The sequence below is a fragment of the Thamnophis elegans genome, chromosome 2, assembly GCF_009769535.1.
Source record: "Thamnophis elegans isolate rThaEle1 chromosome 2, rThaEle1.pri, whole genome shotgun sequence".
In the NCBI taxonomy this organism is placed as follows: Eukaryota; Metazoa; Chordata; class Lepidosauria; order Squamata; family Colubridae; genus Thamnophis; species Thamnophis elegans.
Genome location: NC_045542.1, coordinates 149695466 through 149714008, shown reverse-complemented (window position 1 = coordinate 149714008; position 18543 = coordinate 149695466). Strand labels below are relative to the sequence as shown.

Sequence of the window (18543 nt, the reverse complement as noted above, 5' to 3'; positions counted from 1 at the left end):
ATGCTGTATTAGGTGCCAATTTTTATTAAGTGTCACCATCAAAACAAAATTCCTTTTCCTGCCTTCTTCTTCTTTACCTTTCTTATAGTATTTCACTATATCAAGGATCTCTTTTTTCCTTTTTTTATTTTCTCCTTCTTCTTTCTTTACTTATTTCTTTCTTTTATTTTATAAGATAACAAAACTTAATTTATGAGCCAGACTAAACACTGCTTACTCTCCTCCTTTATTTTATCCCCTTTTCTCTATTTTTCTTCCTTTTTTTGTTAATTTTTTTTTATCTTTTCCTTTTTATCTCCTTTTTTTTACCTTCCTTAGGGCAATGTACAAAAGTAAGGCTGAGCTAGTTAGCCCACTTATTATTAGCCAACAACAATTCTCTCCTGCCTATAACTTTTCTTTCTCCTATTTTGCAACTGCTCTCCTCCGCTTTATTTTATAAGATAACAAAACTTATCTGCCTGTCCCTGCTATCAGTTTCCACTCCTCCCCTTCCTCTTCCCACGTGTTTGCTTGTTTGTGTGCACGCGCACATTGGTTTATTGATGTGTGCACTCACTCAAAAGGAGGTTTTAACCTCCGAAAAGGAGGTTTTAACCTCCGAAGTCCCTACCGCCCACCTGAAATCCCAAAACGCCCACTAGTGGGCGGTAGGGACCAGGTTGACAACCCATGGTTTAAAATATGGGATACCAGGTATTGTAATCTACCCCACCAAATGGATACCAGATTGGAAGTAGAGCTCAATTAATACAGGTTGTCCTTGACTTATGACCGTTCATTTAAAACCAGTTTGAAGTTACTGAAAAAAAAAGTTACTGACGTACAACCCATCCTCAAAGTTATGAGTGTTGCAGCGCCCCCACGCTCACTTGATCATTTATTTGGGTGCTTGCCGACTGGCTCACACTTATGACAATTGCAGCTCCCTGTGGTCATTGATTGTGATTTGTGACCGTTCCAGTCAATGGGAGAGTCGGGTTTACTTAAGGATGGTGATGATTATCTTCACGACTGCAACAAAAGTCATAAAATTGAGAGTGGTCATGTCATACCTCATTTCATTATCCCAATGCTGCTTATCAATACATTTTTCTGGTTCCAGTTGTAGTTATAAGAGCCGTGATGGTGTAGTGGTTAGAATGTAGTATTGCAGGCTGACTCTGCTCATTGCCAGCAGTTTGATCCTGACTGGCTCAAGGTCGACTCAGCCTTCCATCCTTCCGAGGTGGGTAAAATGAGGACCAAAATTGTTGGGTGAATATGCACTGTGAAGCAGTATATAAGTATTGTTATAAGTTGAGGACTACCTGTATTTTTCTAATTAGGAGAATAGTTCCAGATAGCAGTGTAGACAACTCCAGTTAATTGCCGTGAGCTTAAATTGTTCTGCTTTCTGTTTTTTTCTCAAGTGATGATGAAAATGGAGACCCTCCCGTTGGTGGCTCACCCTGCCCTGCTCTGCGCCTTTCCTTTGAGAGCCAGGAGGCCGAACGGAGCCCCGTAGAGGATGGTGGTAGTCCTTCCTCCAACAGAGAAGACTGTGGAGAGCCCATAGATGAAGAGGAGGCAGCTTCTGCAGAACATGGCCTGGTGGAAGGCTTTCATTTGGACAGCGATACAGATGTAGAGGATGAAAACCAAATGAATCGCATCTCTGAAGTGCCAGCATCGTTGGACCCGGAAAAAAGGGACAGGGCCCCAGAATTGGACCCTGACACTGATCTGAATGAGTCTTCACTGGTGGCTCCAGCTGTCCATTGTCCCCAAACCCCAATGGAGCTGGGCAGTGATACAGATGCGGAGGAGAGCGTAGAAAGCCCAGCTGTCTCCAGATTAAAGCTCCCCTCTGCTTCTATGGAAAAAGAAGAGGACGACACCAATGCGGAAGCAGAAGTGGAGAACCCAAGTGTTGTTTGTCCAGGAAAACATGAGCCTGTTCCCCCAAAAGAAGGTGCCTTCAAACAGTTGGAAGACAATGAAGATAACGCCCAACTTGGCGGGAGAAAGGATGATGATAATACAGATGTGGAGGAAGATTTGGATAATCCAGAAAGTGGTGTGAATACCCTGCCTCCCACTGTCCATAAAGATGTTGACACTGATGCGGAAGACTCATCTGTCAAGGGAGAGACTCCAGGTAGGACCAAGAACAATGGAGTTGGTGGACACAGTGATAGTGAAGATGTTGACACAGATGTGGAAGACTCATCTGCCAAGGGAAAAACTCCAAGTAGGACCAAGAACCATGTAGTCAGTGGACACAGTGACGGTGAAGATGTTGACACAGATGTGGAAGACTCATCTGCCAAGGGGAAAACTCCAAGTAGGACCAAGAACCGTGTAGTTGGTGGACACAGTGACGGTGAAGATGTTGACACAGATGTGGAAGACTCATCTGTCAAGGGAAGGACTCCAAATAGGACCAAGAACTGTGTAGTTGGTGGACACAGTGACGGTGAAGATGTTGACAGAGATGTGGAAGACTCATCTGCCAAGGGAAAGACTCCAGGTAGGACCAAGAACCGTGTAGTTGGTGGACACAGTGACGGTGAAGATGTTGACACAGATGTGGAAGACTCATCTGTGAAGGGAAAGACTCCAGGTAGGATCAAGAACTGTGGAGTTGGTGGGCAAAGTAATGGTGCTGATACCAAGGAAGAAACAATTAAACCCCAGCTGGAGAATTCAGAAGATACTTGTGCTCAGAGGACCTGTTCTTCAAGTGGTAAGGAGAGCAGCACAGACATGGAAGAGGTTTCCCTCAAGAAGATTGAGTCAGGCGGTCATAGTGTCAGCGAGAGACACGGTGATGTGGTTGGGGTGACAAAAAATTCTGAGGTTGAACTCGAGATGAGTTATGAAGATAGTGACAAATCTCCTAGGGACTTTGACAAGAAGGAGCCCTCGCCGAACCCTATGCAACCCAACCTCCCCATGCTCTTTCTAGGTAGTGATACAGATGAGGAAGAGGAGGCAGGTAATCCAGATGTGGAATCAAAGAAGCGCCCTCCAGTCTCTGGTGCAGAGTCCAGCAAAGGAAGTAGAGTGAGCTGTTTGGGGGATTCAGATGTTGGATCTCGAGAAAAACCACCCGACCAAGACAAGGACAGTGATATTAATGAGGAAGTGACATCTGTGGGTCATGATAAATCGAGGGCTCAGGACAGCGATACAGACACGAAAGACGTTGCTCCATTTTTACTAAGAAAACCCCTAGAAGTGAAAAGCTTCCAGATAATAATCCCAGGGAGATCCCAGGTGGAAGGAGAGCCGTTGGCTTCCTCCGCAGTGGGTATAGGAGGAGCCTTCAAACCTCGTGAAGACAACGAAGACACAGATGCCGAGAGAGAGGAATCCTATTCAGCAGATGAGAGCAACACCGATGGTAAGGAGAAAGGGAGGAGAGAGAGAGAGAGAAATTTCAAGTATTGTTGTCCCCATAATGTCTATGGAGATTCCCAATTATCCAGATCATGGTTGTCCCAAAGATGCTTTTTCCAAAAGACAACGGGACTTCCTTGTTTTTGTTTTTGTTTTCTTGTCGAAAACGTTTCGCTTCTCATCCGAGAAGCTTCTCCAATTCTGGCAAGCCAGGGGCAAAGCCAAGAGCAGCTCTGGCAAGGTAGAACTGAGGAAGCTTCTTGGATTGTTTCAGTTGCGGTCGTAACTCAAGACTACCTGTAGTTAGAAAGGCAGGCGTGCACCTTATAAAATAATTGTTGGTATATATGTCAATGCATTAAATAGTAACAGAGGTCACACTCTTTTGATGTTTTTAAAAAAATAACAAATGGTGTCATCTGACTTCAGATTACTCAATGAGTTCTTTTGGGATTTAAAGTTAACAAGAGGAAGAGAGAAAAGGAAAGGAAAAATATTTGGAATTTTATACTGGGCACAAAACAACTTCAGAAAAATATGCCCAGATTGTTCCCTCTGTTTGAACAGAGTCTCATTCAAAGAACGGCAGGTTCTAGATATGTTTTTCAAGCCATTCCATTGTTCAATTGCTTGTTTTCTGCTGCTGTCTGGTATGTAGGAAATGCTGTTTGAATCCATCTTTACTCAAGACTAAGCACAAGATGTACATGGTGCATTTCTTTCCACTGTTTCCATTTTTTTTCAGATGAGCTTGATGTGTCCTTGCAAGCTACACAGTGTTACCTGTCGACTGAAAGCACACCGTCTGGACCTGAAAAAGCTGGAGGTATCACAGCTACAGGTAAGAAACATTGCTGAACTTCTGGATCATCTGGAAGAGAAGAGACCTAATGGGATAAAAGCCAGGATGTTTGGTTCCTTGGGTTTCGGTGGCAGAAGAACTGACTTAGGCCAGGAGCTGTAGTTTTAAAGCCCTGTGCAAATTATGAGTTGCTTATGTGGGATTTACTAGAAGCAAAGCCTCATCTAGTATCGGTGGAACAGAATGGACATTAATCATAAGGGTGATCCATGGTTTTTGGGAACATGCCATCAGTACAAATAGAAGATTAAAAGAAAAAAGTTGATAGGGAGAGGTTTAAACATTGAGAAATGGGTTGAGGATGAGAGCAATGGCTAACTTGCTGTGATGGCTGCAGGACTACCTCTGAATTTTTGATAGACATGGATTCATCATGGAAGAGAGTTATTAGCCCCAAGTTAAGGATTTCGTACACTCTTTGGATCAGACATGGAGGGAAACTAGATGCTCTGACCTGCCTCCGTCCATCATGTTCCTAAATGGTTGTCCCAAAGGTGCTTTTTCAGGAGGCAACTGGATTTTTCTCGTTTTTTCTTTCAAGGCATTTCGTTTCTCATCCTTGTCTTCAAAGAAAAAAAAAACAAGGAAGTCCAGTTGCTTTCTGAAAAAGCACCTTTGGGACAACCCTGACCTGGATGACTGGGAATCTCTACAGACTTTCCTAAATGGTAGTCTGCAAACCATCATTGAGATACTAATAACGGAGAATATTTTGTTAAAGTTTGCAGCAATCCATCCGGCACACGAATAATTCAGCTGGATTCATTTATATAACAAACTTCTTTATATACAATGCCATACAGAAGAAGCCAGAACTCAGAATTTAGAAGTCCATAATCCATAATCACAAAAGCTATAGAATCACAGAAGCACACACACGCACGTGTGTGTGTGTGTGTGTGTGTATGTGCGTGTATGTATGTATCAGGGGTGGGATACGACCGGTATGCCCCGGTATGGGCGTACCGGTGCCTGCTGGGAGCACCAGGTACCGTTCCTGTACAGTGCTCCGGAGGGCCCACCTGCCCGCCCGCGCTCCTTACCTGTATTTGAGCTGTTCGGGGATTCTGCGCATGCCCACGCTGAGCAGCTGGAACGTTGCAAAAGCGTCACAGAGCGTTGCAGGCGGTAAGTACTCATGCGTGCACTGCACACGTTCATGTGGTGGACGCTTGGCTCCATTGCACCGTACTGGTTGCACCAGGACCCAGAACCCCTCACTGGTATGTATGTATGTATATACACACATACAGATCAGTGAACCTAAGCCGTACCCAGTCTCCGAGCCATCTGGATCACCAAACAGTCCCCATTGGCTGACCTGTTACCATGTCTATTCCAATTCATGAACCCTAATATACTGTCATATTCGTAGCTCAGAGTTGACATGAGGGGTCCATGGTGCTCTCTTGAGCTTGCTTGTTTTCTTGCAAACGTTTCATCATCCAAACTAGGTAACATCATCAGTGCTAGTCTAGGCATTCGTGCAGGAAGAAAAGTTGCTCTTTGGTGGAAATGTGCCTGCAGGCAATTCTCCCCCCCCCCCCCCAATTTGTGTGCTGTCTGAAGTGTTTGACGCCCACAAGTGGCACTAATAAAGGAGAATATTTGTAGCTCAGGGTTGATATGAAGGTCCCTGATGCTCTCTGAGCTTGCTTGTTCTCTTGTAGACTTTTGTTCCCTAAACTAGGCGACCTTATCAGTGCTAGTGATGATTGCAGTGATGACGTTATCTAGTTGAGTAATGAAGCGTCTAAGCAAATAACCAAGCTCAGGGAGCACCAAGGACCCCACAATCATTGACATTTCTGGAATGTGTGGGGAGCTTTTGGAACAGCAGTTGATGAATCACAGTTCAAATTGGAAGTTCAGTTAGAAAAGGTTTGGTGACTCCTGCATTCTTTATTTTAGCTTTCTCAAAACGGATGGGGGCTATTTCTTTCCTGTCTGTGATTTAGAATTTCTGGAATACACTTGGTTGGCTGATGCATGACACAGAATTCTAGATTAGAAGTACCCCTATCCTGATCCTCCAGAAAAGGGGTGTCAAAATCGGTTTCATTGAGAGCCGCATGAGGGTTCTGTTTGACTTTGGGGGGCTGGAGTGGGCGTGGCAAGGGTTAGCATGGACAGCTCGATGTCACTTGTGTTGGAGGAGCCTGTGATAGCCCAAGCGTTCTGCCAGTGAAAACGGGATCCCAAGCTCCGTTTTTGGCTGCGACAGCCTCCTGCAACCCTCTGCCAGCGAAAACTGAGCTTGGGAGTTCCACCCGTGGCCCGCATGAACTCTGTTTTTGGCTGTGATGGCCTCTTGCAACCCTCGAAAACAGAGCTTGGGAGGACCACATGCGTCCCTCCCCAGCTCCATTTTCTCTGCCAGAGGCACTATGGGTTGGTCCTCTGCTGTTTCAGAGCAGCCCTGCAGGCCACATCTAAGAATCCCACGGGCTGTATCTCGCCTCTGGGCCTTGATTTTGACATCCCTGTTCCAGAACAATTCTTTCTTTCCCATGACTTATTTGTCAAGTTCATAATAGGCATGGAAATGTAAATTAATTAGGGCATCTTTTGGAAACCTCACATTATTATAATATGGGTTTCTTTCTTCCATTCCCTAAGTATCAGATTCCGATTGTGCTCTCGAAGAGGAGCCCACTCAGTCCTTTGACTTCAGCCCACACTTTTTACCCACTAAACATCAATTCAGGAATGGTGAGTTTCCCTTTTCCAACGAGAGGAGATTTTTCCATGATGGGATTTGTTGTCCAGGGCTAACCTGGATGACGGTGAAAAGGGGGAATGTACATTCTTTTAGATTTCGTTACTTGCATTGAATTTGGACCATGATCTATTTTTTTAAAATAGTTTAATCTCTTCGCACTTGCCCCAAATCTCTCATTTGTTTACTGTATTTTTCAGAGTATAAGACACAAATCTGGCTGCATCTTATACACTGAATACAGCATTTTTGGCCTCCTGAAAACCTGCCACTTTTACAAAAATAGCCATGCATAGCCTTTCGGAGGCTTCCAGAGAGCTCCTGGGGTCTGGGGAGGGCTAAAATGAGCGAAAAATGGGCCATTTTTTGCTCGTTTCCCCGCCCCCCCAGCCCCAAAGGAGCATTCTACAAGCTTCCTAAAGGCTATGCATGGCCTTTTTTTGACAAAAAACAGGCCCATTTTCACGAAAAATGTGCCGTTTTTGGAGGTCTGCAGAGTGCAAAAACTTTTTTGTTTAATTTGCCTCTTCAAAAATGGTGCGTTTTATACGCCGAAAAATATGGTATCTTTTCGTTGATTGTACTTGAATATTCTTGAATAACTTTTTAGGATCTGGTCACATTTTTTTCAAAATCACGATACAGGTAGTCCTGACCCAATTGAGCCCAAAATCTCTTTTGCAAAGAGAGACTGTTATTAAGTGAACTTTGCCCCATTTTATGACCTTTCTTGCCACGGTTGTTAAGCAAATCGCTGCAGTTGTTAAATTAGTAACACGGTTGTTGAGTGAATCTGGCTTCTCCACTGACTTTGCTTGTCAGAAGGTCGCAAAAGCGGGAGGTCATGTGTCCCTGGGGTGCTGCAACTGTCATAAATATGAATCAGTTGCTAAGTGTCTAAATTTTGATCATGTGACTATGGGGACCATTGTAAGGGTGAAAAAAGGATCACAAGTCACTTTTTTCAGTGCCGTTGTAACTTCAGTCACTAAATGAGTTGTTATAAGTCAAGGACTACCTGTATTCTAAAGCAGCTATATCTGACAATTCTTTTCTAGAATGGGAATGTCCCAGAATCAGGGAGAAATTATTTATAGTGAGGTTTGTTCAGACACCGTCCTCTGTTTCTAATACTCTCTTTTAAAAATGTCTTTGCATAGTTGAACCTTTCCAAGTTTTCTTAGAAAGCAGTCTTGGGAAAAGAAAAAAAAAATTAGAGGAGGGAAAATTATTGTTTATGGGTTATCCAGGCATCCTGGATTTTTAGAAATATAATCAAGAGCATTTCGTATCAGCAAATGTATTTTGGTATTTTTTGGTATTTATTGTACATTTATAGGCCGCCCTTTTCCCTGAGGGGACTCAGGGCGGCTTACAATAAAAGGGGAAGGGGAGTGTAGGACAAATACAAAAGAAATGTGAACAAGAATAAATTAAACAGTAAAACACAACATTCATTCAACATTCGGGAGGGGCGAGAGTAAAACTTATCCCCAGGGCTGACGGGCTAGCCAGATCTTGAGGGGTGTGCGGAAGGCCTGGACGGTGGTGAGGGTACGGATCTCCACGGGGAGATTATTCCATAGCGTCGGAGCCGCAACAGAGAAGGCTCTCCTCCGAGTAGTCGCCAGTCGGCACTGACTGGCGGATGGAATACGGAGGAGGCCAACTCTATGCGACCTGATGGGACGCAGGGAGGTAATTGGCAGAAGGCGGTCTCTCAAATAGCCAGATCCACTACCATGGAGCGCTTTATAGGTGGTGAGTAGGACCTTGAAGTGCACCCGGAGATCGACAGGTAGCTAGTGCAGCTCACGGAGGATCGGTGTTATGTGGGCGAACCGTGGTGCGCCCACGATCACTCGCGCGGCCGCATTCTGGACTAGCTGAAGTCTCCGGGTGCTCTTCAAGGGCAGCCCCATGTAGAGCACATTGCAGTATTCCAGCCTGGAGATCACAAGGGCTCGAGTGACTGTTGTGAGGGCCTCCCGATTCAGGTAGGGCCGCAACTGGCGCACCAGGCGAACCTGGGCAAATGCCCCCCTGGTCACAGCTGAAAGATGGTGGTCAAAAGTCAGCTGTGGGTCCAGGAGGACTCCCAAGTTGCGGGCCCTTTCTGAGGGGTATAAATTTTGTCCCCCCAGCCTGAGTGATGGTACGTTGGTCAAATTTTTGGGAGGAAAACACAACAGCCACTTGGTCTTGTCTGGGTTGAGTATCAGCTTGTTTGCTCTCATCCAGTCTTTAACGGCCTCAAGACCCCGGTTCATCACGTCCACCGCTTCATTGAGTTGGCACGGGGTGGACAGATACAACTGTGTATCGTCCGCATATTGGTGGTATTTTATCCCGTGCCTCCGAATGATCTCACCCAGCGGTTTCATGTATATGTTAAATAGTAGGGGGGATAAGACCGACCCCTGCGGCACCCCATAAGTTAGGGGCCTCAGGGACGATCTCTGCCCCCCCACCAACACCGACTGCGACCTGTCCGAGAGGTAGGAGGAGAACCACTGCAAAACAGTGCCGCCCACCCCTATCTCCCGCAGTCGTCGCAGAAGGATACCATGGTCGATGGTATCGAAAGCCGCTGAGAGGTCAAGGAGAACTAGGATGGAAGCATGGCCTCCATCCCTAGCTCTCCAGAGATCATCGGTCAATGCGACCAAAGCGGTTTCTGTGCTGTAACCGGGCCTGAAGCCAGACTGGAAGGGGTCAAGATAGTTAGCTTCCTCCAAGGTACGCTGAAGCTGGAGAGCCACCACCTTCTCAACAACCTTCCCCACAAAGGGGAGGTTGGAGACTGGACGGTAGTTATTAAGGACAGCTGGATCCAAGGACGGTTTCTTCAGGAGGGGTCTCACCACCGCTGTCTTAAGCGCGGTGGGGAAGTACCCCTCCCGAAGAGAGGCGGTAACAACCGCCTGGATCCAGCCTCGTGTCACCTCACTGCTGCTGGCAACCAGCCAGGAGGGACACGGGTCCAGTATACAGGTGGAGGCGCTCACAGCTCGCATAGCCTTGTCCACATCCCCAGAGGCAACTTCCTGAAACTCAACCCAGAGATGGTTTGCCAAGTCTTCTCCTTGTTTCTCGGCTGGATCTACTGGAGTGGAGTCCAGGTCCGCTCGAAACCGGGCAACTTTGTCCGCCAAGAACTGGACATACTCCTCAGCCTTACCCTGTAAGGGGTCCCCCGTCTCCCTCCTATTTAGGAGGGAGCGGGTTATCCTAAACAGGGCGGCTGGGCGGGACTCGGCGGACGCTACCAAGGAGGCAATATATGTTCTTTTTGCTGTTCTTAGAGTCCGAATATACTCCTTGGTGCATGCTGTTAAAAGTGCCCACTTCGACTCGGACCTATCGGACCTCCACGAGTGCTCTAGGCGTCTCCTCCGGCGCTTTATCTCCCGGAGCTCCTCAGTGAACCAAGGAGGCCTCTGGGGGCCGCTGACCCGGAGGGGCCGTAGTGGCGCAATCCGGTCTAGAGACCCCGAAGCTGCCGAGTGCCAGGCAGCTACGAGGGTCTCCACCGAACTGTGGGCGAGGGTATCAGGAATAACCCCAAGCTCCGTCTGGAACCTAATAGGGTCCATAAGTCGCTTGGGGCGGAACCAGCTGGTCGGTTCCTCCTCCCTACGGTGGGGGTTTGGCCTCCGGAAGTCTAGCCTCAGTAGGTAGTGGTCTGACCACGACAGGGGTATGATCTCATTACCCCTCAGACCAAGATCGTAACTCCACTGCTCCGAGAGGAATACGAGGTCAAGCGTGTGACCCGCTGAGTGAGTTGGGCCTCGAATTACTTGAGTCAAGCCCATGGCTGTCATGGAAGCCATGAACTCCTGCGCTCCATCAGAGTGTTCACCGAGCGAAGGCAAGTTGAAGTCCCCCAGAACCATAAGTCTAGGGAACTCAACTGCTAGCTCGGCTACTGACTCGAGGAGCGAGGGGAGGGCTGCTGCAACGCAGTTGGGAGGCAGGTACGTAAGCAGCAGACCCACTTGACCCTTGAGGTCCAGCTTCACCAGCAGGGACTCACACCCGACAAGCTCCGGAGCAGGGATCCTACGAGGTACTAAAGACTCCCGGACTACGATAGCCACACCGCCACCCCTTCCCTGGGCTCTCGGCTGATGCAGCACCTGAAATCCGGCTGGGCACATCTCAACGAGGGGGACTCCTCCCTCCGTGCCCAGCCATGTCTCAGTAATACATGCCAGGTCTGCGCCCTCATCAGTTATCAAGTCCCGGATGAGGGGAGCCTTATGAACAACAGACCTGGCATTTAGCGACAGCAGCCTGAGACCAGGGTCCTGATTACTCGGATGTGGATTCTATAAGTAGAGTCTGGTGTTTAATTTGTTTTAAAGCATTGGAAGATTTGTTCCTCAATTAAGAAACTTCTGTCTGAGGTTCCCATAGGTTGGTCTAAGTTTCTGCTCATACAGGTACTGTAGCCTTCGACTTATGAATGGAATGCAATCTGGAATTTTCACTGTAAGTCATGATGATCATGTCAAAACACCCCATGACGGGATCCAGTTTTACGACTTTTATTTTCTAGTGGTCATTAATTGAATGCCACAGTCATTAAGGGAACTTGGCGGTCATTAATGCAAATTAATGTACTCCTATGGGTGCTTTTTGCAGAAACCTGCCGAAAAAACTGAAACTGGCAAATAACAACTATTATTATTATTATTATTATGTGGTTAATCTTTGGTGAGATTCACAGCCTTTGGGGCTGATTGGTAGCTCAACAGCTTGAGTCCTAACCAAGGACCTAGGAACTGTTAAGGTAATGTCGGAGGATATAAGCTGTTCCAAGGAGGGTGGTTTTTTGTAGAATCAGAATGTCAAGTCTGATAAATTTAAAATTTCCAAATAGCGAGGTAGCCCTTTAGGTATTGCTCCAAGGGCTCCAATTACAATCGGGACAACACACGATTTCTTTTTCCAAGTCGCTCAACTTAAATTTGCAAGTCCTGGTACTTTGTGATTTTTTTTCTTGCTGTTTATCTTCAATTCGTGCATCTCCAGGTATTGCAATGTCAATGAACCATACTTTTTTCTTTTCAACTATTGTTATGTCAGGTGTGTTGTGGGCCAAGTGCCTGTCAGTCTGGATTCTGAAGTCCCACAAGATCTTGACTTTCTGAACCCGATGTTCCCAGTGGTTTTTGCTGTACTCAAATCCAAACTTTTGGCACAATTTCCAGTGAATGATCTTAGCAACACGGTCATGGCATTGTAGGTAGTCAGTTTGTGAAATTTTGCTGCACCCATTGATCAAGTGGTCGACTGTCTCATCTTTCACATTACAGAGGCAACATTTGCTGTTGGTGGTAACATGTTGAATTTTTGCCTTCATGTAGTTTGTGGTTACGGCTTGTTCTTGAACTGCCAAAATAAAGCCTCCTGTTTCTTTTTTCAGTGCTTCTGATCTTAACCGGTTCCAAGTTAGCTTTTGGTCAGCTTTGCCTACAATACTTTTCAAGTATTGGCTATGCATAGCTTTGTTTTTCCAATTTTCAGCTCACTTCTCAGTTACTTCTTTCTCATATTCAGCTTTTGACTTAGTTGTCTTTAAAAGGCCTCCTTTATTTACTTCCTTAATCATTGGTTCTTCACTTTTCTGGATGTAATCATTCAAGCTGTGTTTTTCTTCTTCCACAGTCTGTTTTACTTGTAGGAGTCCTCGACCACCCTCTGCTCTTGGTAGATATAATCGGTCAACATCACTTTTAGGGTGCAAAGCATGATTCATTGTCACAAGCTTCCTTGTTTTTCTGTCCAAATTGTCCAACTCCATCTGGGTCCAATCAATTATTTCTGCAGAGTATCGAATCACAGGTATAGCCCAGGTATTTATGGCTTTTGATGATGTTTCCTCCATTCAGTTTGGACTTTAATATCTTGCGAATTCGTTGAATGTACTTGGCTGAAATTAATTCCTTGATTTTATTATGCATTAAGTCAGAGGCCTCTAAAATCCCCAAGTACTTGTAGCCTTCTTCTGGTTTTATTGCCTTTATCATTTCTTCATTCTCAAGTTCTATTCCTGCTTTGGTTGCCATTGTTGCACATTTGTCAATTCCAAACTGCACACCAATATCTTGGTATTCTCGTAAGACTAAGGGTATGGGCATCTGTTTGGGGGGGGGTGTCCATCATAACGGCAAATGGTCACTAAACAAGGACTATATTCTATATTCTGGAAAGACGTGACACAATAGGGTAGGTCGGTGCATACCAGCCCAGGTGGGCCCACACCTGGTTCAGGAAGAACGCTAGCTTCTCTGGGTCCCCATCGAAGCTGGGCCAAGGGTAAAGGAAATTTAGAAAGTTGTTGTAATGACTAGCTAGAAACGATGCAGTGATGACCAATCTTGGGAGCAATTGCATATAAAGATGTTGCCAATGTGGCATTCCAGCCCTTCTAGAATTTCACCACCCAACCTCCCCTGGGAAGTATGGCCTAACTCCCTTGGGAAGCTGGGAGTTGTAGTTTAGCAATAGCTTGGAAGGCCAGCCCTTGCTTACATCTGCATCAAGAATTGCCTTTGGAGTCCAGTTTCCTGAACCTCAGACTTGATCTGCCTCTTGTCACCCGAGAGAGTGCGGACAACAGAATTGGCAAGGAGAAGGAAGTGAGAGCTTAGAAACCTTTAAATTCACCCCCCCCCCAAAAAAAAAATTACAACCACATTACAAAAAAGATGTTGAGACTTTGGAAAAGTGCAAAGAAGAGCAACTAGGATGATCAAGGGCCTGGAGACAAATACATACAAAGAATGGTTGCAGGGATTTGGGGTTAGTCTAGAGAAAAGAAGGACTAGGGGTGACATGATAGCAGTTTTCCAGTATTTGAGGGGATGCCACAAAGAGGAGGGGGTCAGCTAATTTCCAGAATACCAGACGGCAGGATAAGAAACAATGGATGGAAGCTATTCAAAGAGAGAAGCAACTTGGAATTGAGGAGAAACTTCCTAACAGTGAAGACAATTAACCAGTGGCACAGCTTTGCCTTCAGAAGTTGTGGCTGCTTCATCACTGGAGATTTTTAAGAAGAGACTGGACAGCCACTTGTCTGAAATGGTATAGGGTCTGCTGCTTGAGCAGGGGGCTGGACTAGAAGACCTCCAAGTTCTCTTCCAGCTCTATTTTGATCGATTGAAATTGTAGCTGGGCTGCTTCTAATAGAGGGGAAGGGAAGTGATGGGAACTTGGTGTGATAAACACGAAGATCCTGGTAGAACTTCCAAGGTTTCCTTCACCTGATTCCCCTTCTAAATAAATACATGGACTCTGGTCCCCATCATCTAAGCAAGGATTGCTACTGGCCAGTTTCCAGCCTTTTAAGCTGCTTTCCACAAAAAATGCACCTGGGAACACATTAATTTGTGTTAATGACCGCCAGGTTCACTTAATGACTATGGCATTTAATGACCACTACAAAATAAAGTTGTAAAATCGGGTCATGTGATGCTTTGACTTATGACCTTCATGACTTACAATGGAAATTTCAGATCCCATTATGTTGGAGATCAAGGCAATTGTAGCCCAGGAGATTATACAGGGAAGGCCTGCTTAGTCTTAAGAGCAAATAAAGACAATGTGTCTCTCCTTGTAGTAACCAGCTCACCTTTGAAAGACAACAGTTCTGACCAGGAAGATGACATCCTGGAAGCTACCCAGCCATTCTGTGAGGAGCCCGAGCAAGTCTCAGCAGAGCCCTGCGAAGCCTTGACTGGCAAAGAGAAGCGGCTTGCCCAGGACCAACCTGAAGAGGACAAATGTTTTGAGCCGGTGCCTCAGCCTGACTTCCCAGCTGCAACCTCTCCAGGAGAAGAAACCACCTCCAGTCTTCCAGGAGACCACCTTCCACCTCAGGCTGTGGCGTTGCCCTCTATGCAGTCCCCGTTGCAGACACCAGAGGGCGCCCCTGAAGAGGACCCTCAGCCTCTCCCTTCTGTGCAAATTCCCCTTGTGGCCAGCAAGGGGTCCTTGACGCCACAGGAAGAAAAAAGGGTGGAGGTTCTGGGAAGTGGAAGCCCTTCTTCCGAGGTGGTGCCGAGACAGAGTGAGGCAAGTGAGTGGCAGCATGTGAAAAATTGTCATAAGGGGAATGAATGGATTATGGTTCTCACTGCTGCAATGCAGTCATGGAGGCTGCAATGCATATGGGGGGCTCTGTTTTATCTATCTATCATCTATCTATCTATCTATCTATCTATCTATCTATCTATCTATCATCTATCTATCTATCTACCTACCTACCTACCTACCTACCTACCTACCTACCTACCTACCTACCTACCTACCTACTTACTTACACTTAACTTACACAAATACTGTTTGTGTTTGGGTCTGAAAAAGAAATCCCTGCAGATTTTACTTTGTTAATCTTTGCCAACTGTAGAAGGCAGTGCTTATCTCTATTTCAATGCCATTGAGCCATCGCTGTCTGAAGACATTTCTGTGGTCATGTGGCTAGCATGACATCACGGAGCGCTGTTACTTTCCCACCGAAAGGGTACCTATTTATCTACTTGCATTTTGTAGGCTTTTGAACTGCTAGGTTGGAGGAGCTGGGGAGCGGAAGGGAGCTCATCCCATTGGGTCAAGCTTGGGTCTTGAACCTGGGCTGCTGACTTTCCAGCTGATAAGCCCAGCATCTTAAACGCTGAGCCACCGCGCTGCTCCCTCAGCTCTGAATAAGAGGTTAGAAAACTTAGAAGAGTGAGAGCAGTGTTTCTCCACCTTGACAACTTGGAGAGGTGTATGGACTTCAAATCCCAGAATTCCTGATTTCTGGAATTCTGGGAGTTGAAGTTCACCTCTCTTTCAAATCGCCGAGGTTAAGAAACACTGACTCCCAGAGGCTGCGGTTTACATTTAGGGTGACACCAACAGGCTATATTGCAAATGGCAAAGGCTCCAAATTCTGCTTTTGAATTTTTTTTTCCAGTTTCTCTGGCCTCTCCCATTCAAGTGATTCTTGGGCAGTTTACAAGTCTAAAATTTTAAAACAATTGAAAAGATAGTAAAACAATCAAAAACACCCATAAAATAAAAACATACAAACAAACAAACAAAAATAAAACAGCAGTTGTGAGATTGATCTGCTAATAGGGAAGCCAAGCAAAGGGTCCCTTCACAACATTTTGAGTTGCAGGCCTGGGTACCTTAGTCAAGTATCCAAAATCCCAAATATTTTCTTTTGCTCAGAAAGGGGGAGGTTTTATTTCTGTTTCATTGGTGTTTTTAAAACACCGTTAAGTAGAACTTTAGAGCTTTTGCAACCCCTGGATTTGGAAACTGCTCGTCTCTGCTCTCAATCAGGTATAGATTGTTTTTACACTGGAGAATTATATTCTTCTTCCAGGGCCAAAGTTTCTTTCTCCACATTTATTCAGAACTTCTCCAGATTTCTTTTTGGCTTCTCTTATCCTCACAGTTCTTGAGAATCTGTTGGAAACTAATCAAGGAGAGAAGCAACTTGGAACTGAGGAGAAATTTCCTGACAGTTAGAACAATTAATCAGTGGAACAGTTTGCCTCCAGAAGTTGTGAATGCCCCAACACTAGAAGTCTTTAAGAAGATGTTGGGTAGCCATTTGTCTGAAACGGTATAGGGTTTCCTGCCTAGGAAGACCTCCAAGGTCCCTTCCAACTCTGCTATTGTAAGTTGTAGGTTTGAGGACAGGAATTTGATTCCCCAGGCCTGCATGCTCCAGATGCTCTTTTCATTAGTTGTGTACAGATGGTCCCAAACCATCATTGAGCCTGGCAGTCACAATCATGAATCAGAATGGTTTGTCATCATGTGACTGGATCTGATTTTATGACAAACACTCCCCCCCCCCCCAGTAGTAGTCAGTAAGCAAATACCATAGTGGTAAAGCGAATGCTACTGTTGTTATTTATTTATTCAATTTATAGAATAGAATAGAATAGAATATAGCTGAGTTGGAAAGGACCTTGGGGGTCTTCTAGTTCAACCCCCTGCCTAGACAGGGAACCCTATACCATTTCAGTCAAATGGCTATCCAACATCTTCTTAAAGTGTTGGAGCATTCACAACTTCTGGAGGCAAGCTGTTCCACTGATTAATTGTTCTAACTGTCAGGAAATTTCTCCTTAGTGCTAGGTTGTTTCTCTCCTTGATTAGTTTCCACCCATTGCTTCTTGTTCTACCCTCAGGTGCCTTGGAGAATGGTTTGACTCCCTCTTCTTTGTGGCAATCCCTGAGATATTGGAAGACTGCTATCATGTCTCCCCTAGTCCTTCTTTTCATTAAACTAGACATAACCAGTTCCTGCAATTGTTCTTCATATGTTTTAGTCTGCAGTCCCCTAATCATCTTTGTTGCTCTTCTCTGCACTCTTTCTAGAGTCTCCACATCTTTTCTACATTGTGGCGACCAAAACTGAATGCAGTATTCCAAGTGTGGCCTTATATTGCCGGCTATTCACCCATGGTGGACTGAAGGCAGCTTACAGAATATAAAATCACATTTAAAACAATAAAAACGAACAAAAAGAATCAAATAAATTAATATAGTAAAATATAACAAAATCCCTTTCTCCCCCTCCCTCCCCTGTGACTGCAGATCACATGAGCCATTTAATGAGCTCCATCCCGCTCTGGATTCCCTAGGCCCACTGGCAGAACCAGGTCTTCCAGAAGAGTATTAGAGTGGGGGCTGTTCTAATCTTGGGGGGGGGTGTTGATGTTCCAGAAAGAGGGGGGCACCACGGAGTGAAGGATCTGGTCATTAAGTGAATGTATTGTTTGCTATGGGACGGAAACTGGAAAAAAACCAGTTGCCGGCCGCTCAAAATGGGGTCCTGTGACTGGAGCAGGGGTGAACATTGTAACTTCAGCACCTTATATCATAAATAGCTTTTTTTGGGGGGTGGGTGGTGGTGTCCATTGTAACTTTGAATGGTTGCTAAGCAACCAGTCATAAGCCAAAAACTCTAGCCGGTAGCCATTCTTATAATATCTTGGTGAGGAATATAGTTACATTTCCCATCGGTTTACGTGAGGTAGGGAGCGCAGCCTGCGTTATACTAATAAGTCCGTATCTCTGCTTTGCTCCCCGGTGGCAAAAAAAGTGAAATGGTGTTTTTCAATCCAGGCTGTTTCCATCCTTTGGCTTTTTCTAGCTCCTGTGGGTGACGGTGTGGAAGAAAACTCGGAATTAGTAAGAGAAACAAGGAATACTAAGAAGGTAAGCATCAGATTTGCCTTTATTTATTTAATATGCTGCCTTTATTATTTTTATAATATATTTATACATCATACATACATACATACATCAATAAGTATTGCGGGTCCACTTGGCAAAAAAAAGCTCAAGACTATATTGGTCGGAAACATACAGAAAAGGCCTTCATCCTACAGTGGATAGGCAGTGAATAAATGATGATGATGATAATAAATATATAAATGTATTATATAGGTAACTAGTTGTTAACCTGCCGTTGCCCAGGTATTTGTTTATCCCAATCCTGTATTAGACATTCACAAATGTACAATTTTCCCCCTTACTAGAGTGAGCCCTCTTGTGG

General features: G+C 45.3%; 2 protein-coding genes across 5 annotated transcripts in view; one reads left to right on the top strand and one right to left on the bottom strand.

The window, feature by feature from the left end:
• Positions 1-18543, bottom strand: part of LOC116503304 (zinc-binding protein A33-like) — a 902198-nt gene that overhangs the window by 484900 nt on the left and 398755 nt on the right. The window lies entirely within an intron of this gene.
• LOC116503298 (mediator of DNA damage checkpoint protein 1-like) overlaps positions 1-18543 on the top strand; it is a 41697-nt gene that overhangs the window by 15454 nt on the left and 7700 nt on the right. Inside the window, exons 5-9 of one of the 4 annotated variants that reach the window (XM_032209614.1) lie at positions 1413-3388; positions 4130-4225; positions 6866-6958; positions 14599-15057; positions 18139-18203. In XM_032209614.1, the coding sequence (XP_032065505.1) occupies positions 1413-3388; positions 4130-4225; positions 6866-6958; positions 14599-15057; positions 18139-18203 (2689 nt within the window). The remainder of the gene's footprint in view (positions 1-1412; positions 3389-4129; positions 4226-6865; positions 6959-14598; positions 15058-18138; positions 18204-18543) is intronic. The other 3 variants (XM_032209615.1, XM_032209616.1, XM_032209617.1) reach the window with 3 other exon arrangements.